This window comes from Chlamydotis macqueenii, chromosome 2, assembly GCF_036417535.1.
Source record: "Chlamydotis macqueenii isolate bChlMac1 chromosome 2, bChlMac1.mat, whole genome shotgun sequence".
In the NCBI taxonomy this organism is placed as follows: domain Eukaryota; kingdom Metazoa; phylum Chordata; class Aves; order Otidiformes; family Otididae; genus Chlamydotis; species Chlamydotis macqueenii.
Window position 1 is genome coordinate 23959206 of NC_141557.1, and position 21546 is coordinate 23980751.

Genomic DNA, 21546 nt, shown 5'->3' on the forward strand with positions numbered 1-21546 from the left:
TTTTTCCTTCCACCACCTGTCATCACTGCAAGTTTTGCTGGGTTTTTTTAATGACTTTGATAGCATTTGCAGGGACATAAGGAAGCAAAAAATACAGCCTGTTCGATATATAAAATTAAATATAAGAATTTAGATGTCTGATTTGTGCCAGTAAAGAGTTATTTGCTCTTGTTTAACACTTACGTTCTGAAGAGGAGTCATACAAGTTGCATTACTTCGTTTTCTGTGTATTTAATGTGTTGTGTCTCTATTTGGCTGATACTTTCCTCCTTGGCTGTATGGGAATAATGAGGAGATATTTTTATGGTAATTGACTGAAAAAAATACAGAAAGAGTTTTCTAGGTAAGAAAAAATATTTTTACTAAAATACAGTTTTCAGGCTCTGAACAAGACCTTTAGTGTTTTCTATGTGAGATGAGACTGCCTTCATCACACAGTCTCACTTCAGTTGTTTTTAAGTCTCAGGGCCAATGAAGAGGCATATGGTCTTTCTTTTTCATGAATTCAAATAAATATATTGTTGCCATCTTAGCTGATCAACATTTCTGTAGCAAAAAAATGAAGTGACTTTTTGAATGCAGCTGGAAATTGTGGAACACCCCCAACCTTCCCAAAGTTAAAATGCATTCAGCCTCTAGCTAACAAATGCATAAGGGCATTACACAAACTGATAGATTTATTGTCCTTTATGGAATCTAAACTGCTAAGTTCCTGATGTGAAGAAACAACGGGTACTGAGGCAATTCCATTTTTGTCTTGTATCTTTTGGATATTAAACTTGACACTAAGCTGTCATCCATCGTGCCCAGCAGAGAGTCGAAGGAAGCCTCGCTGCAGTTGTCAGTCAGCAGACTCTGAGTCAGTATGCATAGTACACAAATACTTGCTGATTTTTTTTTTAACCCATTATACAAAGACAAATGCTAAGCTGAAGGACAAAGTTACTCCTTTAGTCTTCACTACTACATCTACTTTGTGCTCACTGACATTATGAGGTGGTAATACAGCACTTTCCTGGATTGTGGAAGATATTTTGGAAGATGTAGTTAAGATCTACCTAGCAGTGAATCCTCAGGAGGAGAATGTGGTAATAGTTGCATCATCTGGGCAAATGGCTCAGCGCTAGGACAGACTGCGAGAGAGATCAGATAAGCTTCTCCCTTCCAGGTCAGGTGGGACATTCTGCATTCAGAGGTGGCTCTGGGAGTGATGGAGCTGCTGTAGCAAAGCCCTGGAGCTTGCTGCTTCTCAGGAGACAAATCTAAAGCAGGAACGTATTTCCTCTAACAAAAAGGGAAAGGACTCCAAGGGTTTTGACTGAGTTGAAAGCTTCATTAGAAATGTATGTTTGGGGAGAATATAGCAATTTTTTGTTGATAAACAGAACATCTCACACTTTCATGTCTCACTCAAAAGAGAGATTACTGATTTGAAAATGGTTCTGCAGTACTTATTCTCTTTTTCTTTTTATTAAGTTCAGTTCCTCAGACAGCTATAGTTTCCCAGGGTACGTCACAGCCAAAGACTCACTAAATGCAGTGTGTTTTACCCAGCAAATAGGAAGACTGGAAGAGAAATATTGATGATCCTTAAAAGGAAAAATAAAATAAGAAAACGTTTTTACATACAGCTTGTAACTTTTCCTAGTTAAAATTCTAGGGTATTTTTTTTCAACAAAAACCTCTTTTTATTAAAGGGGGAAAAAAAAAAGATTCACTCTCCTGACATTTTTGACTAGACTTTTTTTATTCATCAAGTTGACCTGACGTGAAGAATCTTGAAAATTCAGCAAATTGCTTAGCCTGATTTCCATAAATGTTGTCTAAGGAAAGGCAGCTCATTTGCATGCTGATCTTGTTTTTCATTCTGCTCTGTTGCTACAAAGCCCTGAATAATACCACTGGCTGCATGTTCTTTGTCTTGTTGAGGTTCAGACTACTGCCTTTCTCGAGCATCACCAGATCTAACAAGGGTTAAAGCATTATTTCAGTAATGTACGGCTTTGTATATTCAAAAGTTGTAGTGAAAATGGAAGTATTTTTCCTTTATTAATTATGGCAGCACTTGGAAAAGAGCTGGTGGGAAAGATTTGCACTGCTGCTCATCTCATAATCGATTCAGGTGACTTCTCTGGACAAATTGTTACCCAGAATGACTTTATTACGTGGCAGTAATAGGGAATGTTTTTGCATTCGAAGCAGAACACAGGACAACATGACTAATTGTGTTGATAGAGTGGCGTAATGCTCACCATAACATAACGATTCCTGTGGACACCAGGGAGCACGTTAATTAGGGGAATGATGAGTCTTTGTAAAATCAGATGCAAAAAGCAAACAATTTTTTTCTCACATGCTAAAAAATTAAGGCAATGCTTTAAGACTTTAATGTGCTTGTGTTGCATTTCCTGAGCAATTTTTCTATATTATGCTTGTATATGGAGATTTGAACAGCAGGTTCTGTTTTCATAACTTTCTGCCAAACCATAATAATGTCAACTGGCAGTAAGGGTATTTGGCCCTCAGTACTCTGATGTATTGTAAATCTGTTATTTTTGTATAAATAGATTTCTCACCATACAAATTAGATTAGAATCTTATTGTGATTTTGAACAGCAAGTTTCAAATGAGAAGCTTGTTTTATCTTGTTTGTTAGGGAATAGAAGAGCCCGGAGTGGTTTATTTTACATTTTTATGTAGTGTGGAACAGCAAAACCCCAGTAGGTTTGGGAGTTTTCTTTACAGAAACCGTAACCATCCTATCCCCTGGAAAACACTATATCCATTCCAAATTTGAAAATTGTAGATTATTCTTGTGTTAATAATTCAATTTTAAAAATAGGGTATCAAACCATGCAAGTCAAATGTTTACCTCACTGAGAAGCAAATTATCAGTAGAGAAAACAAACAGTTTAGTCTTATTTTTAAAAAATAATTCTCAATGGTAAATAAAAGCTTATTTCCAATATTAAGTTGGAGCTTCATTGCTATGACAGCAGTGGTTATTTTTGTGGGTTTGGAACGTAAAATGGAAAGAAAATGTGTTAAAATGTAGAACAGACAGAACTCCTGGTGATGTACTTGGGATCAGAAGTGGTGGACCATGGAATGATAGTTGGGGCTAGGAGATCACCCATAAAATAACAGGTCCTGGTGTTATGGTTGTTGTCTAAGGCTACTGTGTCTCCTGTATCTTCCACTTTCACCAATGGTCACTGTAAGGTCATGCTTGCTCTCCAGCACTGTAACCAGTGGTTTGCTACAGCCAGTCAGCTAGATGCCTTTCTGTGGTGCCAAGATGTTGCCAGTGGTTTGGTCTCGATAATCACTCTCAGATGCTAAGGGACAGAGTTTTGGAGTAAAACCAGGAGACTTTTGGGTTCTCCCTTCCTCCTCCACTTTCCTTTTCCAAGTTGGTCACTTAATTCTGCTTTGTAAGCTGCAAAACAAGGCAGATCTTTCTCCACTGCGGTGTTATATGTGAACTCCACTTTACTTTGTTTATGGCAGGTGTCAAAACTCATCGCTTTGGGTTGCCTAATCCCACCTCATCAAAATGGGATTGATTGCTGCTTAGGAGTATCACTTGTGAGGTGATGCTTACAAATAATTTTATTTTGACATACTTGTGAGCAGTGACTGTTTCATCTTTTCCAAAACCACAGTTGTTTCATTGCTACCTTCTCCGTGTTGATTGATAATCACATACTGTGAATTTCTACAGTGTGCATGTTAAAAATTGTATGGAAGAGGGATTATCTTTACAGTGTTCGTACAGTGCATTAAAATACAGTGTCTGGATCCGTCCCTGAACTAGCAAGTACGCCTACCTTAGAAATGGTAGGCATTTAGATGATAGCAAAGCCTGTTTTTAGCCTGACTGATAGCCTTGGCAGAAGGTATAAATACTGCAGGCAGTTTGAGTGCTCCAATGCATGGAACTTGTTCATAGCTGGCTCTTAAACACTGTAACACCAGATGTGCTGAAGTATTATTAAAGAAGTGGATTGGAAAACTAGTGAAACCAAAAAATTATGAGTCACATAAGATTCATTAGAAAAGTGATCTCCCATGAAGCCCTCTGTTACTGGACCTGATGTTTTGCAAGTCAGAATAATCCCTTTCTTAACTCCAGGTTCTACATTAAATGGGTCTGGTAAATATTCTACCTTTCACTGGAAGTTTCAGATTTTCTTAACTGATTTTGATATTCGTCTGCACAGTGCCTTAGCCTCATCTAAAATAAGAGACAATTAAGAACATACATTTAGAAGAATGTGGCTAATTTTCTTATATTCATAACATTTCATGAGATAATATTCCTCTGATTTGCTAAGGACTGTGTTTCTTAGTTTAAACTGAGGATGCAAGAATCTGTGTTTTTAATCCAGGAGCTCCCTCTCCTGGTCTGCGAGGTGCTCGGCACCAGGAGTTTGATTAATACAGAAGCCAGGTGAAAGTTATTTGCGAATTGATTTAATCACGACATAGTGTCAACGGTGTCCCCTGACTTCTTCTATGTTTAATCAGAGAATTGTGCTCTTCCTAATAGCTGTAATGAAATGAATACAGATGTTGTGATGAATCAGGGTTGCAGGGCCAGGTTTGTGTTATTCAAATGCCTATTATGACGTATTTCACAAGGACTGAAAGCAATATCCTACAAACAATATTTACAAATGAAATCAGTGAACTTGCATATGCAAATAACCACATGAACGCATAATGTCTAACTGAACTGATACTGTCGTCTTTGTTTCTCTGCCAGTGCTCTGCTTTCACCTCCTACTGGTCGTACTGCATCTAAAGTGAAACATTTGCTTCTTGTATTTAATAGTGGAGAAAGATTATCTTTGCATTAATATTCTTAGCTTAGAAGCACGTTAGTATTGTAAATTGCTTAACAGACTGGAGGCTCTAGAGTCACAAATCACACCTTGTAGGTAAGAATTGTGTCTGTTTAAGAGGTCACTTTTACCTCAAGTTTTTAATCCAGTTTCTAAATTTTATGAAATAAATTTCTGACAGAGTCAAAGAGAATTTTTTGTGTGTTTTAGCTTCCCAGTCTTGCCTCTAAGAAATTTTCAAGCTTGAATTTATCACATGAAAAAATGCTTACATAGCTTAAGAAATGCAACAAATATTAAAGGTTCTTCCTTTAATGCTCTTAATGTATATATATATTGCAGCAGACACAATTAAAAAAAAAAAAACTTCTTCAGCTCCAAATGATTGGGAGTAGATGCCCTGAAGTGTCACAAACCTTCACATACTTGGACCAAAGATTTTCATGCTAACTTTAAGCTTGTTTTGTGCTGGTGTAAGTGACGACAGAATATCACAGTGACTCAAGATATGCAGGTCCAAAAGGTTTATTCAGAAGATCTGCAGTGCAGGTGGGGCAGGGCTGGCAGAGGGCTTTGTACATCTGTGACAATGCGAAACAAGCACCAGACTGGTGTGAAATGTTTTCTTTTTAGACTATCAGCTTTTTATTTAAGGGCCTGACCTTATAACAACTATTGAAAACAATCCTTAGCATTTTCATTCATGTTAGAAATTAAGTGTAAATTTGTAACAAGAAAGATCCCACTAGTGAAATACCAAATTCCACAACTGATTCAGAAATGCATTTGCGGAGCTGCTACTTCAGGTATTCCTCTTGGCTCCACTTAAAGCAAGCATTGACAGTTATATCTCATGAAGCAAAAACAAGTTTGGGAGAGCTGATTATAGCACTTCTCTCAACTTGTTTATCATTTATGCCAAAGACATAGGGGCAGAGGATATAAGATGCATGTGAGAAATATTAGATACTTTATTGCTGAGAGTTGGTCTGGCTTACACTACAAGGAGGACAGTTGAAGTGAAGAGGAACAAAGCATAATACATGAGTCAATAAAGTCTGTATTGCCTAAAAAATTACTATTTTTATGTACACTACATGCACTTAAAATGACAACTATTCACTGTGCATTCTTGTTCATGCTATGCTTTTGGTCATCTGCTTCACCATCTGTGTAAATCTTCTGTCTGAGCATCTATTGAGTATCTGTTCAGCTTATTTAAGTTTACAGGGATTTAAATTATTTCTGAGCTAAAATATCTAGCCTCTGTAACACTGGTGCTCTGAGATATGCAGGTTGGTTGACACTTGTCAATGGAAAGTAGCTTTAACATGAATTGGTTAAATGGGCACCTTGATAGGAACACAGCACTGTTACATGCTTTACTGAATGCACTGGTACCTTGAAAGCATGGTGGTCATTTAACTTTTTGTATCTTCTTCTTCCCTGCCTTCCTTCTCAAAATCAAGCCTATTTAAAGCTTAAATTAGAAGGTTCATTGAGCTCTTTGGAGGAGTAGCTTTATGCAATGCTATGACTTGTTAAGTCTTTTCCATTGAAGCAATGTGTGGGTTTTTTTCTACTTTTTTTTCTCTTTTTGTGCACAGGTACTTGGAACACCAAACGAAGATACGTGGCCTGGAGTCCACTCTTTACCCCATTTCAAACCAGGTAGGTTGAAGTACCAAGTTCATCCGAATTCTCTTCCTGGAAATACAAGACGCAGATAATTACATCCTCACCCACAAGCTTCAGAATGGCCTGGTACACAGTGCACGCACCATAATGCACTGTTCCTAGCGGGTTACTTTTTGTTGTGCTCGGGGTAGGGAGGGTTTTTTTGTTTAATTTATTTGCTTTCTTTTGCATCTTCTCCTGTTTATCACAGTATGAGCCCTGACGTTCCTCAGCAAGTATCGTACCTTTCAGATTGCTGGTAGGCTGATTCCCGATCAGCATTACTTTTCTGCAGGCCATCCTGAACTTTGAGGAATACTAAAGGAAACTAAAGAGTAGAGAAAAAACTTTGTGAAAGCTGAAGTCACTACTAGATCATCTGTTAGTACCTTTCTGCAGAGATTCAGTTTTTTAACGTGCATTGTGCTTGAAGTTGTGATATTCTGCAACCATCCTTGAAAAGCTGTTTCACCATCTGACACCTTTGTGTAGGAGGGAGCAATTTGTGCCCTAGAGACTAGAACTACATGGTCAACTTCGTTATGCTATATATGTATGTATGCATATATATGTAATATGTATAGTCTTGTGAGCTTTTGAGTGGAGACCTTAGAAATACTGTTTTTTAAACATGCCAATCAGGCAAATGAGTAGGAGACATGTTGGCTGGTGGGGGTGGCTGTCCAGAGAGATTTGACATCTCCATCCTGTTCAAAACCTGACTGGAAAGGGCCGGAGCAGCCTGAACTCGTTGGACCTGCTGTGAGTGAGTTTGGACTAGATGGTAAAAGACAAGAATACTAGATGCTTTCAGATGAAGCTCTTGATTGGTTCCCAGTATATTTTACTAGGATGAGTCTTCAATTTATAACTACATGACTAAAGTCTGGAAATGAGTGACAGAACTGACCCAGGAATCTGGTTTCAGATGTTTTTGTCCTTGCAGGCGTAAAGTCTCTCAGTAAACTCCTGGTTTTCCTTTACTGCAGATGATAGTCCCTTCAGCTTTTGTCATAAACTGACAACCTGGCATCTTATGTCATTTAAACCTAATTTCCAAGAATCTTATAGGTTGGACATAAAGAAGATTATTCCCTTTTCATAGCAGCCTGTCTTATTTGTCATATCTACAGGATCATAGTGGCTTCCTTGGGGCAGCAAAAAGGCAGGAGATGGGGCAGAGCAGTTGAAGAGGATAAAGAGATCTAGGCAGCCCTCAAAATAAAAGAGAAACAAATATATTGTAGGGCTTACCCTGATAGTGGAAGAAAAGGGAAGGCAGACAGCTTTCTTGCACTTTGCTTTTCAGTCTCTGTGCTAGTGCTGTCTTATTGCTGTATGGTAAAATCACTCTCTAGTGCTCTCTAGTGAATTAATAGAACTTTTTAAACAAGTACAGGTTTTTTTTTTCACTGAAATACTAAAAATACTATAATATTCTTCCCTAAATCAATGTGCTATTAAATTTGCAAGCTTTTGTGTTTCTCACTCTCAGGACAGAATGAGATGAGCATATACACAGAATCCTCACAGAAATACAGTGGTCTTTAACAGCAGGCCAAAGACATTGTACTTACTGTTTTTGTAATAGTAAAGAGGAGGAGAAAACCTGGAGATGTCAGTAAGTGCTCTTTGGGTTTGTCGTTTTTAGTCTTCTGTGTGATAAGTAAAACTTTTGAACAGTAGATGGCAGCCAAGAAATTTCCTGGTTTCTTTTTTCTGTTTGGCTTCCAAGTGTGTTAAGGGATATGGGTTTATTACCACAGAAGAACATCAGGAAATAAATCCACAGTAGGCACTTCATTAAATCTAATTCTTGTACAGGCATTGTGTTAGACTTGCTTTTATTTTCTCCATCGCAGACTATGGATTTTGTCAGGTGTGAATACGTAATACAAATGCAGAATGGGAACAGAAGGAAAGATGCCTCCAAGACAAAAAATGGTCACTCAATATTTTCACCATTTCTGCATGGTGTGGTCTTTGTTCTCTCGGATCCTTTCCATGTCTGTGAAGTATGTAGATTTGCAAGTCAGAGTAATTACTATTCTTGCTGGCAATTATTTAATCTTTCTAGGGCCTGTTAATGCAAAGCACTGAGCTCCTTAATTCCTGTACACTGTGGAGGTCTGAGAGCACTCCAAAGGAAAAACCCTGTTCTGTATACAGACTATGATGTTCTGCACTCCCTTTGTACCACCCCATATCCTTCATGGCCTTGGTAAAACGATTTTTTTTTTGTCTTACAGTTCCTTATTTGCTCATTTTAGAAATTACAGCAATAGAAAGTATAATCTAACTGGACAACCAAAACTTGGCTTACATACCCCAAAATTCAGTAATTGGACTTTATGGTGGTAAAATGTAGAATGGTTAGAGCAGCAAAACACATCACCTCTGGGGTCATGCTGGGGTACCAGCATCTAAAGCATGCTCTGCACAAAGTGCTCTGACCTATGGGCTGGGCTGGAATTACACTATTTGCTCACACTGTTAGCATCGTTGGAGATGTTTGGTCATGGATACCAGATTCTTTGTTGCTTCTTTAAAAAAATGCTCTCCTTCATGCCATTCTGTGCACAAAAGTTTTCAGGCTATGGCAAGGTGACATTGTCCCCTTCCACAGATGCTCAGCCAGCCATGCTCCCCTCCTTGTTGCTCTGAAATTGTTGTTACAGCCTATAGATTTCCTTGGTGTATGGGACAGAAAGATTCTTCTTTCCTGATTGACTTCTTTGGAGCAAAAATGGAGCTTAATGCTTTAATAATACATTTGAGATGACTTAATCTTTTCCTTTCATAGCACAAGAATTCAGGAGAGAACCTGAAATGTCTTGCCAAATCTGAACCAATTCCGTTATTCTTCTAAGATCTGTGAAATTACTGCATTTAAATATAGATGATATGGGGTTAAGTAACTCCTATGCTTTGCATGTCTTTGTGAGTTTTAAGACAGATAGCTGCAAACAGTAAGTGTGATAAATTAAATTGAGAAGTGCAGAGAGCACTGGTGATGAGCATATCAGTATTCACTCAGGGAAGGTTTTGATGCTATAAACTGAGTTATGTAAGTGTAAAACAATGGAATTTGAACAGAAAGGGTCAGTAATGAATCGTTACTGTAGTTAAAAAAATGCTGAGCACATTAAATGCCTGTGGAGTTGGGAAGACTGTTGAGAGTAGAAGCAAAATTTCATTGTATTTCTTGTTTGCATACAGACTTAAATAACTAATTTTCATGCTGTGATTTGCTAGGGCACAGCCTTGTGCTGCAGAGAGCTAATCACAGTTTACTAGGAAAATCATGTCTGAAAAACATGGCATTAGTCTCTTCTCCACTAGAGTGACCAAGGGTCTGATTATTATGGAAAGCAGCCAGTGCATAAACAGCTATGCTCTCTGACATCTTAATATGCGGGAGCATTTCTGAGGCTGCATGCGTTCGTAAGGCTAGCTGTGGGTGGCTCTGCATCATCTAAACACCTAACCTCAGTGACTTTAACAGCCTATAATTGTGAAAATAAAACGGTCGTAATTTGTTTTGCCATTTAAAAAGCCAGAAAACAACTTGCATTTTTTTTGCCTGCTTTGAGATCTTTGATTATGTTCCATCTTACAAGTACTCTTAGTAATATGGGAGTTATTTAAAGCTAAAAGTTGACATGGTCTTTGAGCTTTCTCTGTGCCTCTGCCTCAGTCCTCTCAGTTTATGTTTGTAGATATATACACATGTGTACACAGACACACATGTCCTGTTTAGGAAATTACTTAAGGATAATCTAAATAATCCATTTGAAAATCCTGAAGAACTTCAGAGGTATTTCAGTAACTTCAGATTACCTCTGTGATGCATTTTTAAGCTGTTCCAGTTGCGGGTCTTCCCATACTCATGTATCACCAAAGAAACCCAGCCATTCAGAATCACTGTGAAAGTAAATTATCTGCCCTCAAATAAGAAGGCAGTTTGAGGAAATTATGACAAAGTGTCAGTTGTTGTTTCAATAAAATCTTGAATTTTCATCCAGCTTGGAAGCCTCATGTTACAGATTATTGAACAGAGACACTGTAAATGATGAACATGACCCTCTGGCACATGGCTTGGAGAACATGTTTTCACTATTTATGCTTTTGTTACAGTGCTTTAAGAAATAATAGATATACTGCACTGAAACCACTGCTAGTATCACTGGGCCAATGTTTCCAGGAACAAAATGAGAATAGGCATCTACTGTCTCATCTGCATGAGAGGAGATGGAGCAGTATTCCAAAACAAGCTGTTTCCTTACCAGACTCATGTCTGAGTCTGCCTCATTTTTGTGTATTATTTTCTCCATCATCATTAAATCTCCCATTTTTCTTAGTCTGGAGTCTTTCCTTCCTTTCTCCTTCAGCCATTTTGTCTAGATTCAGAGTCCTGTCCAAATAACTGAGCAAGATAAGCCTTTCATATAAACATCTACAATTAAGTCAAGTCTTCTTTCTTCCTAAATTCTCAGTTAGTGTTTGGGACTGATGCTGCATAACCTCCATCCTGGGAGGTTAAATAGAGATTTATCAGCAGGTACTGTCAGTGCGCAAAGTGGGAGAAAGTAAGATTTGATCACAACAGAAGTGCCATGGTTTAACCCCAGCTGGCAACTAAGCACCACACAGCCACTCGCTCAATCCCCTTCAGTGAGATGGGAGAGAGACTCAGAAGAGAAAACTCACGGGTTGAGATAGAGAGTTTTAATAGGTAAAGCAAAAGCTGCACAAGTAAGCAAAGCAAAACAAGGAATTCATTCACTGTTTCCCATAGGCAAGTAGGTATTCAGCCATCTCCAGGAAAGCAGGGCTCCCTCATGCATGATGGTTACTTGGGAAGACAAATAACATTACTCTGAATATCACCCCTTCCTTCTTCTTCCCCCCAGCTTTATATGCTGAGCACGACGTCATATCCCTTTGGTCAGTTGGGGTCAGCTGTCCCAGCTGTGGCCCCTCCCAGCTCCTTGTGCACCCCCACCCCACTCACTGGTGGGATGGGGTGAGACACAGAAAAGGCCTTGACTCTGTGTAAGCACTGCTCAGCAGTGACTAAACATCTCTGTGTTGTCAACACTGTTTTCAGCACAAATCCAAAACATAGCTTCATGCTAGCTACTATGAAGAAAATTAACACTATCCCAGCCAAAACCAGCACAAGAAGATAAATTAAGTGATGGTGGCCATGAAGAGATGGTAACGGTTGAGGAGAAGTAACTTTTTAGAAGGTGTAGAAAATGTGAGAATGCTTTATGATGTTCACTGTGCCTTGGTTTCCTTACAATACTGTTTCTGTGTGAAGAAAAGTTAAATATTTAATCTTGGTCTGGTGATGTTGGAGCCTGAACCTTGCTGTGTTCAAGAGACTATTAGATATAATATAAAGTAATATACCTGAAAAGGTGCTTTTGTGATATAATGGAAACATCTACTAAGCACTGGTTTTTAAAAGAGAATCCCTGAAGTCAGGATGAAAAGAGTTAAGAGAAAGATACTCTCCTTAAGGAAGAAGTAGAAGACAGAAAGAAACCAGAGAGAGAAAACAGCATTCATAGGAAATACTGCATAACATGGAGTCTAACAGAAATTGACAGGTACTTCATGGATTTATTACAAAGTCTCAAATCTGTGATTGACAAAACCACTGCAGAGCTGGTGTTCTGACTCAGGAAATCTGCTTTGCTTCCCAGGTGATCAATAAATACAGATTTGGTTTAGAAATGTCATCTGCCTACCTGCATCTTAACAGCTGATTGGTAGCCAAGTTTTTTCAAGGATTAAGTCTCCATTTAGACTAGGGGTGGGTTGAGAGAATAAACTCCTTTGGCACAAAGCTGTGGAAATACTGTATATGGGAACATACGGCTTTTCAGACTTTCATAACAGTTTTTCCTATAGAGTTTCGTCAAAGACTGTCCACAACTTGTTACACACTGAATCAGTATCTTGTTTGTTTACATCTACACTGATGCCAGCCAATGTTCCCAGGCGACGTGGGAGCCTCCGCTGTTAAACTGCTAGAGCATCTTTTGGCATGCCTTTAGCTCATGACAACTAGCACTTCCAAATAATTAAATCCTGGGCCTGATTTGGGAGTTAGTGTGGCCTAGGGTCCATTCCCAGTAAGAAGGATGCCTTGCATCTGTATTGGAGGATGGAGGTGGAAGGGTGCTGCGGTAGGACGGACACAGGACAGTGATGGTGTCTCAGCCAGACAACGGTCCAAGTGTATTTCATTTACTGGTATAGATACAGTCTTCAGGAATTTAAGTACTTGAATAAAGAAGATGGAGGGATCTGTAAAAGAGAATTAATTTCGAATTTCTCCCCCTCTTCCTTAGTTTTGGCAAAACTGTAATATTGGGTGTTTCCTCAAGTCTCTGGTATCTACAACTCAAAGGAACAGTTGTCAGTGTTTTCACCATGCTTTAAACAAAATTGCCTAAAACTGCAAAGTTAAAATAACTACTGTATATGGAAGGGCACCAGTGTAAGCACTGCTACAAGGTGGAGACATTTGCTGTAAAAGCCCAGTGCATTAGACAATGCTGACGGTTAAAATTACATTTTCTATTCATGCTCAGTAGAGAGTGCAGAAAACAGCATCTGTCCTTCCTCTTTACACAGCCTGTGCCCGGCTAAAGTAGGTGCTTTTGGAAGGGAGGAGCGGAGATGGGAATGGAGGGCGGGCAATCAAAGTAATTTTTCTCAAGATATTTGTCATACAAAAGTAAAGTTTACCCCATGATTATGATAAAAGTCCAGTTGTCATTAGCCTTCAGTAAAAACTCTGATTGCATGTTAAGGCTGCAAGAGTGCTTGAAAATTTTGCTTGTCAGCATGGATTCTTGTCTTTATATCTTTGCCTAACATAGTTTAAATGTTTTTGGAATTGAATCTTTAATAAAAATAGCATGAGTCTTACATATCACAATATAGTCTTAGTCACTTTAAACTTCTAATTTAAATGTAAAGAAAACCCGTTTAAAGAAATAATGCATTATACTTTTCAAAATATTAATTATGGTGATGTTTAAATATTTGCATTTAAGCTAATCACATTTGCTTTTAAATAGAGAAGAACATTAATCAAGGAATGCATATTAGCCAGCATGTTTTGATTAACAACATAAAAAGTGCCTTGAAGTCAAACTGCATTTTAAGTTCTTTGGTTTAGACTAGAAGCTGATTATCAATAGTGCTAAAAAGGAGCTAAAAAATAAAAATGTAGTCTGCTTCTAACTCCTTATGTAGCTTTTCTTGCCTATTCTAGGTCCTTTCAAGGCAACTGTAGCAAAGGTATAATAGTTCATGTGTTTTTCTGACTGATAAAAGAGAAAAACCACTCATCTTGTTTTATGTTACTTAAAATGCAAGTGCTTATTTTTTCAATTCTCACAGCAGACCAGCAGTTCCTTCAGTGGTCTGCTAATAAGCTCACTAGTGAGTTCTGCTGAAATTCTCTTCTGTTTGAACCTGCCCTTGATGCAGGGCTGTCAGATGGAGCGTGTTTATCAGCCAGATAATGATGTTTGCAGTGGAGAGCATGTAGGTATATATGTGGGCACACAAGTGAGTATGCATATATAACAGTGTTGCTGTAGAGTGGTTGTCTAAAGGCAATAAGAAAGAAATAGAAATACTATCTATTTCTGTAAGAAATAGAAATACTGTCGTTTCTAAGACGACTTAATACAGCTGGGTATAATGGATCAGCATTCTGGCACAGGCTTTTTTTTTCCCCTAAGTCTTCAAGCTGAGTACAATTTGGGAGCAGTTGTTTTAAGAACATAATTTTTTTCATGCATCAGGCTTGTTAAATCAACCAGCTCAAGAAATGTACTCCCTCTCTTCCCTCTGGTTGCTCACTTCTGCTTCCATTTTGCAGTTGTTATTCCGATAGTTTCGCGGATGCTACTGTTTGTGGGACACAGGCATAAAAACTTCTGTGGCACACGAGGCATTGAGTAGGCTGTGCTGCAAGATCTGAAGTAAATAGCAACTCAGATCCATTTACTGCCCAAAGAACATTTGTGTAACTGCACCACCCAGCATCTGAGGGAGTCGTGCTGAGGGCCCAGCAAAATGGTGAATCTCGACTCCGAGGCTGGGCTTCTGAAGATGTGGATGTAATAGATTAGGCTACTCCTTTTCTATATTGTTTTAAAATCTTAGGAGTAAATGGTGTGCTACAGGAATATCTTGTAATTGGTACTTCTTTCCAGTAAGGAATATGAATACTGTGTGTTTGCTTTTATTTACGCAGCCCTATGTAGGGATCTCTCTACACAGCATTTGATTATGAGCACACCACTTAATTCATCAAGATTTGGCTAACTTGGTGTTGTGGTTTTGTTAGTGAGGGGGGGCCTAAGGTGGTAGCTTCTGTAGGAAACTGCTAGAAGTCGCTCCCCTTTGTTCAGTGGGCTCGGCCGGGCCTAGGGCGGACCTGCTGCTGGCCAAGGCCGAGCCAATTGGTAGCAGAATGTCCCGTGATAATGCCTCTGCGATAACGTATTTAAGAAGGGGAAAACAGAAAAAAAAAAGAGAGGAGAGAAGATGTGAAGAAGCTGAGCGGGGGCAGAGGCGCAGAGGGGGAGGCGCAGGCCTCATGGGCCTTGCAGGCCTCACCCTCTGGCCTCTCGCCAGGAAGCCAACTGGGCCCGACTTGGTCCAGCCCGGCTGCAAGAAGTGGAGAGGAGATGAGAAGTGAATAAGATGTAAAAAAAAGATCCTGAGAGACATCTACCAGCCTGTTGTGAGGAATGACTGCAGACGCCAAGGTCAGTTCAGAAGTGAGGGGGAGGAGTAACGTGGCTCCTGGCCAAGATTCCCCTGCAACCTGTGGAGATGACCATGGTGGAGCAGGTTGTCCCCCTGCAGCCCATGGAGGTCCACGGAGGAGCAGAGATCCACTTGGAGCCCGTGAAGGACCCCGTACCGGGGGAGGTGGATGCCTGAAAGCAGCTGTGGCTCGTGGAGGGCCCGCTAGGACAGCTGTTCTAGAGGGACTGCACCCGTGGAAGAGATGACCCACGCCAGAGCAGTTCCACGAAGGACTGTGGCCCGTGGGAGGGACCCCACGCTGGAGCAGGGGAGGAATGTGAGGAGTTCTTCCCCCGACCATGAAGCAGCGGCGTAAAACAATGTATGATGAACTGACTGCAACCCCCATTCCCTCTGCCGCCCCTGTGCCGCTCGGCGGGGGGGAAGGTAGTAGAGATAATGTTAAGCTTGGGAAGAGGGAGGGGTTGATGGAGGTTATCTTGTTCTCTGTCTCATTATCCTGCTATTTGTAGTAATAAATGAATAGTTTTCCCCAAGTCAAGTCTGTTTTGCCCGTGATGGTAACTTTAAGGATTTCTCCCTGTCCTTATCTCAAACCTCGAGCCGTTTTTCCTTATATTTTCTCTCCCTGTTCTCTCGGAGGGTGGGGGCAGTGAGAGAGAGACTGCGTAGTCTGGTCCTGATCGGGGCTGAACTACGACACTTGGCCTTCTAAGAAGCAAGTTTTAAACACTTAGGTGCTGTGGGATTTAAGCAAATCCAAAAATCTCTTCCATCTTTTGTTTCACATATGCAAAAATCACCTTTGACTAGTGAAATGTAGCGCCCATGTGAAAAGCCAGCTCTTTAACAGTGAGACATGGTTGCTAGTGAGGATGATGACTCTATATTTGGGTTAAAAATACAGAGGATCAAATTTTTTTGTTCCCAAAACCTTTGCATACGGGAAATGAAAATCAGACTTTTTACTTTAAATTTCAGATGAGTTTACTGTGTCAGTCTTCCAGTGTTTTTATTCAACTTAAGCTCATTTAATAATAATAATAATAATAATAATAATAATAATAATAATAATAATAGTAATAATAATAATAATAATCTGAAAAGATTTGAACTCTAGTATATATGCTCACAATGTGAACTATGAAAGTTCTGAATACTTCTGAGATCAAACCTTGATCTGTAAACATACCGTTTTCTAGGTTTCTTTCATTGTAGCGCTGATGAGGGTGACCAGCTACCTCAGCAAGATGGTGTGCCTCTTGTTGACAGTGGCTTGCACATGCTGGGCGATGGTTGTGTGTGGGGGTGATGATGTGAGTGTCTGCATGAAATTCTGTCATGTGCCTGTTTGCCTTTCAGTTCTGAGGGAGGTGTAGTCAACTTTCACTGCACAGGGTTTCCTCCACAAGGTTGGACCAAGATTTAGATTGCCTGTGCTGCTGCCTTTTGTCATGAATGTCAGGCAAAGATTTCTTCTTTGGGGGAGCGTTCATGGTAATTCTGCAGTATTCCCAGGATCTCGCATACAGCCAAGATCTACTGACTCACATTACTGATTTTTTATAATCAAATCAATGGGAGCATCTGAAAAACAAATACCAAAGCTATATGCTTGAAAGGACTATCAAATATAATTTCCTGCAGTTGGTCACAGTCACTTATGTATAGCATTAGATTGGGTTTCATTAAATCCATCCAGTACTAAAGACAGGGGCATTCATACAGGTGTGTGAGAGTCATTCGCTCTGAAAAGCACTTCAGAAGCAAACTTGAGGGTGTAATTGTGAGACTGAATTCCAGTTCTGTCATTAATTGGACACAAGTAGATCCTCAGATGAAAGTTGGGAGGTTACGTTACTTCTTTTTTTTTGCCCGTGTTGTGACTGCCAGATTGGTGTTCATAGGTATGTAATGTTGTGGTTTCACAGTTCAGGACTTAAATAACTGAACCATGATGGAGAAGCTCAAAGACAAGATTGTTGTGTTTCTCTGTTCTGGCAGCTCTGAAATAAAAATCAGCTGGGTTTGTTATTCTGGTTTTTATCCTCTAAAGAAGGATTAATTCAAGAAAGTACTAATGTACATGAGACTGGGCTTAATTACTATAGTAGTCCCATCTAGTTATACTGTCCATGGAAGTTAACAAGACTCTGGCTGGGGGCATGACCACAAAATTGTGTAGAAAAATGTGAGCTGTATTTTATTGATATGTGGCTTCTTCCCTTATAAAGAATTTAAAGCAAGGAGCTTCTAATCTGCTTGGACTAGAGGGAAAACAGTTGATACCAATGATTAGGAGAAGCATGGTCTGCAGTCACACAGCATATAAATTAAGTTTGAAATTAAGGACTCAGAACTAACATTTGCCTCTCTATAGACAGGATTTCACCCTATCCATGTTTTCCCCATAGTTTTCCCTCTCCTGCCTGATAAATACAGTACTTATGTACTGTACAGTACATACATTTACTGTACAGTAAATAATGTACTTATTTTAAAAGAGGTTTAGAGTAGAGCAGTAGACTTGGTACAGAAGGAAGATCCCATTGAGGAGTTTGTTCATTTTGCTCATGCATGTCCCTTATGACAGCATTTACGTAACTAGTTCCAATGTATCACTTTTTCAGGAAAAACTCATCTGGCATAGCAATAGTTTTTCAATTTCTTGCAGAACTGAAACAGATCTTTGGACATTAAGACCGTAAGGCAATTTGGCCAAGTGGTTGACTGTGTTTTCCTCCCACAGTGAAAATAGCTTAAATTGATTAAAGCAAACCTAAAGCAATCTAGTTGAGAAAACACGTGTATATGATACTTCTCAACTGTTTTAAGTGGATGTAGCTGTTGAAGTCACTGTTGCTGTGCTAGTTTGAACCAGCTCAGTATCTGACCAAAACATATTGCAGAACGCCAGATAAAATCAACATCTGTCTTTCCCTGGGTCTAAGTTAGCTTTTCAGCAATGCTTCAAGTTGGTTCAATTCTCTTTCCACCCAGCACTTTTCTGCACCAAAATAGATTAATGTGCAAATCTGCACTTTATTAGCTGAACTCCCATGCGTATCTCAGGCTTGTTGTTATGCAGCAGTGTCTAGCTGCATCTTATTTTTCAGTCCTTTGCCATAAATGAATGGACAGTGTTATGGTTGAACTATTCACTTATAAAGTATAGAAAGTCTTTATTTTCTTCCAGTTTTTATGTGTATGTATCTGCTTGCAAATATGTTTTAAATTCACATTTATAAATTGAAATTCAAGGGTGAGCTCAGGTCCTGCTGATGCCACTGGGGCTCATACTTTCCCTCTGGAGAGCAGAAGTGAATTAGTGAACAACAGGTACAATCGAAATTGTAATGTTCCTCTCTCTTTTAAGTTTGGGTCGTATTCTAAATGCCAACACGATGCTTGCTTGAACATCTTACTACAGAACATGTACTTCTATACTGAGTTTTTATTTGTGCTATTGGATACTAAAACATAATCACAGGCACTGACTCCAGTGCCATGTTACTGGTACTGAACCATGGCTGCATCTAAGAATGCTCCTAACTGCTTTGCCCATTTGATTTAAAGACTTGCTTCACGGCATTGGCACATCTGTAGTGGATGCGTTTTATGCAATGTATAATAGAAATAAAAAGAAATTGGCACTTCCTGTAGTTTTAATCTGGATGCCTCTGGTGTGATGAATTATTTTGTTGTAGTACGTGCACACAGAAAATTGTAAGGAAACGTCTTCATTTGCTGCTCTCAGTAGGAATGTACCCAGCAACTTTTTCCCCCCCTTTAACCCTTACATTCTGCATTCATTGTGGTATCAAGACTTAACAGAAAATAGAGAAAAAAATACCACAATGGTTTAAATTGCTTTTCCTTTTTATTGTATCTAAGCTGCTCAGTGCCTGGGATAACTGACATTGTCGGTAATTGGAAAGTACTGTACAGCTTCTAATTTACAAAATTTAGGATAATGTCAGTAGTGTGGTATTCAATCTAAATGCTTCTCAAGTTCACACTAAGTAATATGGTAGCATTTTCAACAATAAGACATATAAAAAACCGAGTCCAAATATGTTAAGAAATGTGCACAAAATTGTTAATGAAAATATTTTATTTGTGAGGATATATTTACGGAACAATATATTTTTTTGTTAGTAAAATGTACCACATGACCTATAATTTATTTCTTACAATATCCTAATCCTAACAGCAAATTAAGGTTTATAACACTGTATAACATAGTTCATAAAAATTCAACCTAGTAATTTTAGTTTGTTGAGAATTGTGTAATAGTGGCCCATCTAAGAGTTGCAGAGAGTCATCTCTTTTCTTAGCTAAATATCTTCATTCATCTTACAGAGAAAATAACACAGGGAAGTCAACTAGGTGCTACTTTAATGATCAGTAGTGAAGTATTGTCCCAATGCAGAAACTTTTAGTTGATAATGTAAAAGAAAAATAAAAAACCAAAAAACGCACAAAAAAAAGTTACAAAATTTTGTTTCATGTGTTTATTTACATCTAAAAGCCTTTTACAGTATGATTACGTAGTTAGCATTTGGGGGTTTTGCGAAGTTATTTGAGTAAATTTAGACAAAATATTACTAAGTGATATTTGTAATTTATATTGGTGCTGAAACTAGTTATAGTCATGAAGCATCCAGTTTCCAGTAGAAGCATGTCTGAGAGGGAGTGATTTCATTGCTTTAACTGTATCAGTATGGTTAAAGTAACAAAATTTGTAAATGTGATGTGGTTCTCAGCTGCAGTTTGCAGTTCTACCACCTACCGAAAACTTCTTATAGCAGGGTCCGTTAGAGTCGAAGTTTCTGCATAAAACTTTTAAGTTAAAGAAAAAAACAGTAGGTATAAAAAACAAAATAATCCACATTGATGCTAGGATTTTGCATGTGCCATAGTTTTTGCATAGTTGTTTCATCTTTAGAACTGACTACATATGAAGTATATATGACAACTTTAGAACTGGCATAGTGAAGTACACAAATGCAGGAATTTGAACACAACCTTTCCCAGCATTTACAGCTGTTCTGCACAGTAAGATGCATGTATATGTGTATGCATATATATAAAATAATGTTGTAACTGTACAGTGTGCCTATTAAATGTCATGTTCATGGATGGAGAGGAAGCAAAATTGATTTTGAAGATTTTAGGGAGTATTTTGTAAGTTTAGGACTTCTTCACAGCAACTAACACCATCACACTAGGGTAGCTGGCCAAGGCAAGTATCAGTCTACATGGTAGGATTTCAGTGCGATGAGGCTTCATGGAAAATGCTATTATATTCTCCCGCTGGCTTGCATTTTTTTCTTCCTGAGAGGCACTTAGCTCCTGTTCAAAGGACTAACAGAGTAGTGGCTCTTCACTTCTGCAGCAGATTCCATAGCATCTGCCTCTGCCAACTAGAGTCCTACTGCAGAGCAAGCATGTTCTTGTATATTAGAGGGAAAGTACTTATATCTGAACTTAAGGACTTGGTGTTTGTGTAAATAAGCTGTCATTGCACTTGTTACTTCTGCTCATTATTTGTATGTGTTCTTTAGAAAATGAACTCATGCATGGCCACCATGTTTTCTGTGTCCCTGTGTGCCACACTTACTCTTGTGCCTCCTGAGAAGCATAAAAACATGACAGGAAGATCAGAGAGAATTGTATTTGTGGTGAAGAGGAAAACAAAATCTACTTTAGAAATAATTGTAAAAATTTCCATTTCAGGTGATGCTGCCGTAAATAAGCTTTATGGTTTGTTTTGGTTCTTTTGTTTGTTTTAAAAAGTTGGGGGCTTGGGGGGCTATTTTTGGTTTTGTTTTGTGGGGTTTTTTTCTCCCTCTTTCTATGGCAACTGCTCCTGTGCTGGTTTTCTTTCCCTATCTTGGGACTTGAGCTACAGTAGTTACACAGAAATGATGAAATGATGAAAATTGACAGTAGAGATTTGAAAAAAAAAAATCCTGATTTTAGCATAAATAATTGAATATGCCTCTTCTTTTTCTTACAGAACGGTTTACACAGTACAGCCCTAAAAATCTTAGACAAGCATGGAATAAGTAAGTCTTTTTTTTTTGACTGTTGACTCTTCAAGGATATGATTCCTGCCAAGCTGAAGTTATCATAGTTATCTTAAAATGGCTTTATGCTTTTTAATTACTGTATGAATGTGAAATTACTGAAGTATTATTCTTTCCTG

The 21546-nt window shown here is 38.8% G+C and overlaps 1 protein-coding gene across 4 annotated transcripts in view; it reads left to right on the forward strand.

The window, feature by feature from the left end:
• The window catches only part of CDK14 (cyclin dependent kinase 14), a 319070-nt gene that overhangs the window by 205456 nt on the left and 92068 nt on the right, over positions 1-21546 (forward strand). For all 4 annotated transcript variants that reach the window (XM_086742275.1, XM_086742276.1, XM_086742277.1 and 1 more), the window contains 2 exons: positions 6455-6518; positions 21358-21406. In XM_086742275.1, coding sequence (XP_086598401.1) covers positions 6455-6518; positions 21358-21406 — 113 coding nt within the window. The remainder of the gene's footprint in view (positions 1-6454; positions 6519-21357; positions 21407-21546) is intronic.